The 3,824-nt window shown below is 39.5% G+C and overlaps 1 protein-coding gene across 1 annotated transcript; it reads left to right on the top strand.

The window, feature by feature from the left end:
• On the top strand, positions 1,706 to 2,386 carry LOC110271646. The gene has a single exon (XM_021122675.1). It carries the CDS (start codon positions 1,706 to 1,708, stop codon positions 2,384 to 2,386), a length of 681 nt encoding a protein of 226 aa, XP_020978334.1.

Genomic DNA, 3,824 nt, shown 5'->3' on the forward strand with positions numbered 1-3,824 from the left:
AGAATATATGTTAAAATATAAATATATATTAAAAATAAATTAAATTACACATATATTTATATATAAATATATTAGTGGCTAATAATTTTAGTATACAAATAAAATTTTAAGTAAAAACTCAGGTCCAGTTGACTTCACATAAAATTAATAGCTAAGAGTCGTTAGATAATTTGAATGATTTGACTAAATTTTTATCTAACCGCTCTATTAACTTCACGTGAACTAGATTAGTTTCGACCAAGATTTTAAGTATTAGAATTTTTGGGAGCCAATGGTGTTGAATAGAGGTGGGCCGAAACTCTCCCATCTTTGCTTTGCGGACGATATTGTTCTATTCGGGAAAGCTTCCATGGAGCAGATTGAAGTTGTACGGGGCATTCTGGATTTGTTTTGTAAATGTTCGGGTCAAAAGGTAAATTATTTTAAATCCTGTGTTTACTTCTCTGATAATATGTGCCTCGCTAGGAAAAAAGAACTGAGTGATGCTTTGGGAATGAGGTTAACAAACAATATGGGTAAGTACCTTGGAGTCCCTCTCCTTCATGGTCGTTCGAAGAAGGAAGACTTTCAATTCATATTAGATAGAATGGCTAATAGACTTAGTTCGTGGAAGGCTACAAATCTTTCTCTTGCGGGCAGAGTTACTCTCACTCAATCAGCACTGGCGTCTATTCCCTCCTATGTCATGCAGACCATGAAACTTCCTCTAAGCATTTGTGATAGCATTGATAAAATCTGCAGAAATTTTTTGTGGGGAAGTGTTAGCTCGGGGAGGAAACCTCATCTCATGAGTTGGGAGAAAGTTTGCCTTCCCAAAAGCCAAGGCGGTTTGGGCCTCAGATCGGCTAGAGTGTTGAATAATGCAAATCTTATGAAGCTGGCCTGGAAGCTAATCCATAATAAAGATGCGCTATGGGTAAAGATAGTCCGTAGCAAGTATGGATGTGGAGATGACTCCCTTCCACTTATCACAAAACATCTATCTTCGTCTAATGCTTGGAAAGGTATCTTTCATGTTTGGAAAAAGTTTGCTGACAATCTTGTTTGGAGACTTGGGTCCGGTGAAAATGTTAACTTCTGGAATGATCATTGGATGCCAGGGGTACACCACCTGATTGATTTTGTTCAACCCGAGGTGTTTCCTAATATGTTGGAGGAACGGGTGTGTGACTATGTATCAAACCGGAGGTGGGATCTCAATCGAATTGCAGTAGTCCTAGGTGACGATTGGATTCCCGTTTTCAGGTCGACGAAAACACCTGAACCAGAGATGGGAGAAGATATTCTAGCCTGGCTGTTGACATCAGACGGTGCGTTTTCTATCAAGTCAGCTTGCTCTCTCTATCTAAGCCCTTCAGATAATTCTAAAGCTGAGTTGTTTTCGAAGATCTGGAAGCTTGAAGCTCCCCAAAGGCTGCGTACTTTTTGCTGGCTTGTTGCAAATGAAGTGCTTTTAACAAATGAGATTAGAGTCAAAAGAAATATGACCCAGGATGGATCTTGTGTTAGTTGTGGTGAGGCAATCGAATCGATGCTCCATGTGATCCGAGACTGCAGAGTTGCGAGACAAACATGGATGAGCATTGATGCCAGATTGAGATTTGGTAACTTTTTCAACACCCCCCTTCTCCCTTGGTTGTTGGAGAATTTATCATCCCAATCCCTCTTCAAAGGGGTTCAATGGCCCCTCCTTTTTGTATGCATAATGAATGCACTCTGGCTTCGTCGAAATAAGGTGATCTTTGATAGCGATGAGGCCGTAGCAGAGAATAGCATTCATTTTTTGGCCTTCCGTTTAGCGAAGGACTACTCTATGGCACACCTCGAGCTTGCTCAGAGCAGGAAAAAGGTTTGCAACTTCATTGAAAGACAGATCAAATGGAAGCCACCAGATCACCCGTTTATTAAGCTCAACTCAGATGGCTCTGTGTTAGATGGAGGAAGAGCAGCTTGTGGTGGGATCCTAAGGGACTCTGATGGAAGATTTATAGCTTGCTTTAGTGCGAATTTGAACGGTGGAACAGTGACGACAACGGAGCTTTTGGGAATTTTACTAGGCCTGGAGCTAGCTTTGAATATTGGTTGCTCTCATCTGATTATTGAAGCAGACTCCCTTGTTGCAGTGAAGCTTTGTCTCCAGAAGGAAATTGACTTACATGCTACTAGATCTTTAGTCTTGGCTATCAGAAACAGATGCAGCAGGCTTACTAGCTGGAATATTCATCACCAATTTCGGGAAGCAAATACTTGTGCTGATAGGTTGGCTCACTTTGGTCATAGTCTTCCATCTGGCTGCCATATTTTCTTCAATCTGCCCTCTTGTATTTCCTTAGCTTTTCATGCTGATTCTATAGGTATTGCTCTCCCTAGAGTAGTCTCTATTTAGTTTTCTTGCAACTTGGGGCAAGATGGTGTATCGCGTACCTAATAGAAACAAGGCGTGGACGTGATTATATAAACAAGAGAATCAATCAAGTCATTACCAAATTAAAGCAAGGTTTACTCTCATCTCTTTCAAACTTTGCTAATATACCTACATTTTATTCCCAAGTTTTCTTCACTACTAGCTATTATATTGTTTTTCCTTCCGAACCTGTTTCCCTTCTTCGTTCAACCTACGTGAAAACTCAGGTGAAATCGACTTGTAAAGTTGATATTTGAGAGTCATTAGATAAAAAGTTAATCAAATCAGTCAAATCATCTAACTTTTCACAGATATCAATTTCACGTGAAGTAGAGTGCACCTAAGTTTTCACCTTATTATATTTATAGATGGCGAGCGCCAACTATTACTATTATTACAACTACATTCACTCGCTTGAGACTCATCAAGATCCTCATGAATCATCGCCAGATCGAAATGTGGTTCTGCAGGGAAGCAAGAATTACCAGGAGTGGCGCCAAGCAATGAACTTGAAGTTGGAAAAGACAAAGACGCTGTGGTTTGTGCATGGCACCGATGCAGCGGTGATGAACGAACCACGAATCTATGGAGAATGGAAGACTCGCAAAGAGCTTGTTCTGTCATGGATCCACGGTTCTATCTCGGAGGAGATCAAAAAGTTTGCGGACGCTTTGCCCAAAGAACTTGGCGTGTGGAAAGCTTTGATGAAACTTTACTCCTCCCATGAGTCCATAATCACAGATATTAAGAAAGAAATCGATTCACTCAAACAAGAAACACGAACTCTGATGGAATATAAGATCAAGTTCGATGCGCTTTGGATGGAATATGACATGATGCTGGATGAGAACAATGACAAGAGCAAGAGGGAGCAAGAAAGAGCCAAGAGGTTCCTTGAGGGTTTGAATGACACCTTCCATGCAACAAGATCATGGATAATGCAAGAGACACCTTTTCCATCCCTTGAGAGAGTTTTTAATTTGGCAGCTCAAGAAGATGAGGAAGCACGGATATTGGTCACGCGGATCCAACCACAACCCGACCAAGGTACTATTCACATTCTCTCCTTTATTAACATGCATGGATAACTCATTTTAACCTACAATTAGGGGTGGCAACAGGGCAGGTAGGGGCGAATTTTTGCTCTATTCGATCCCGTTCCGCTATACAACAACCATATAGAACCCGTCCCGTTTTTATTCGCAAGTAGTAAAATGTTAAACCCTAACTCGCCCCGTTCCTATGATTATTAAAATCCAATAAATAAAATTAAATTTCAAAATTTATATAACTATCGTTATATACATAACATAAATTAAAGTAAAAATTTAAATATAAAACAATGTTATTAAACATTTACTAATTATTTTACGTATATTATACATATTATATATTAAAATTATATATATTATATATACAG

The sequence above is a fragment of the Arachis ipaensis genome, chromosome B04, assembly GCF_000816755.2.
Source record: "Arachis ipaensis cultivar K30076 chromosome B04, Araip1.1, whole genome shotgun sequence".
NCBI classification, from domain to species: domain Eukaryota; kingdom Viridiplantae; phylum Streptophyta; class Magnoliopsida; order Fabales; family Fabaceae; genus Arachis; species Arachis ipaensis.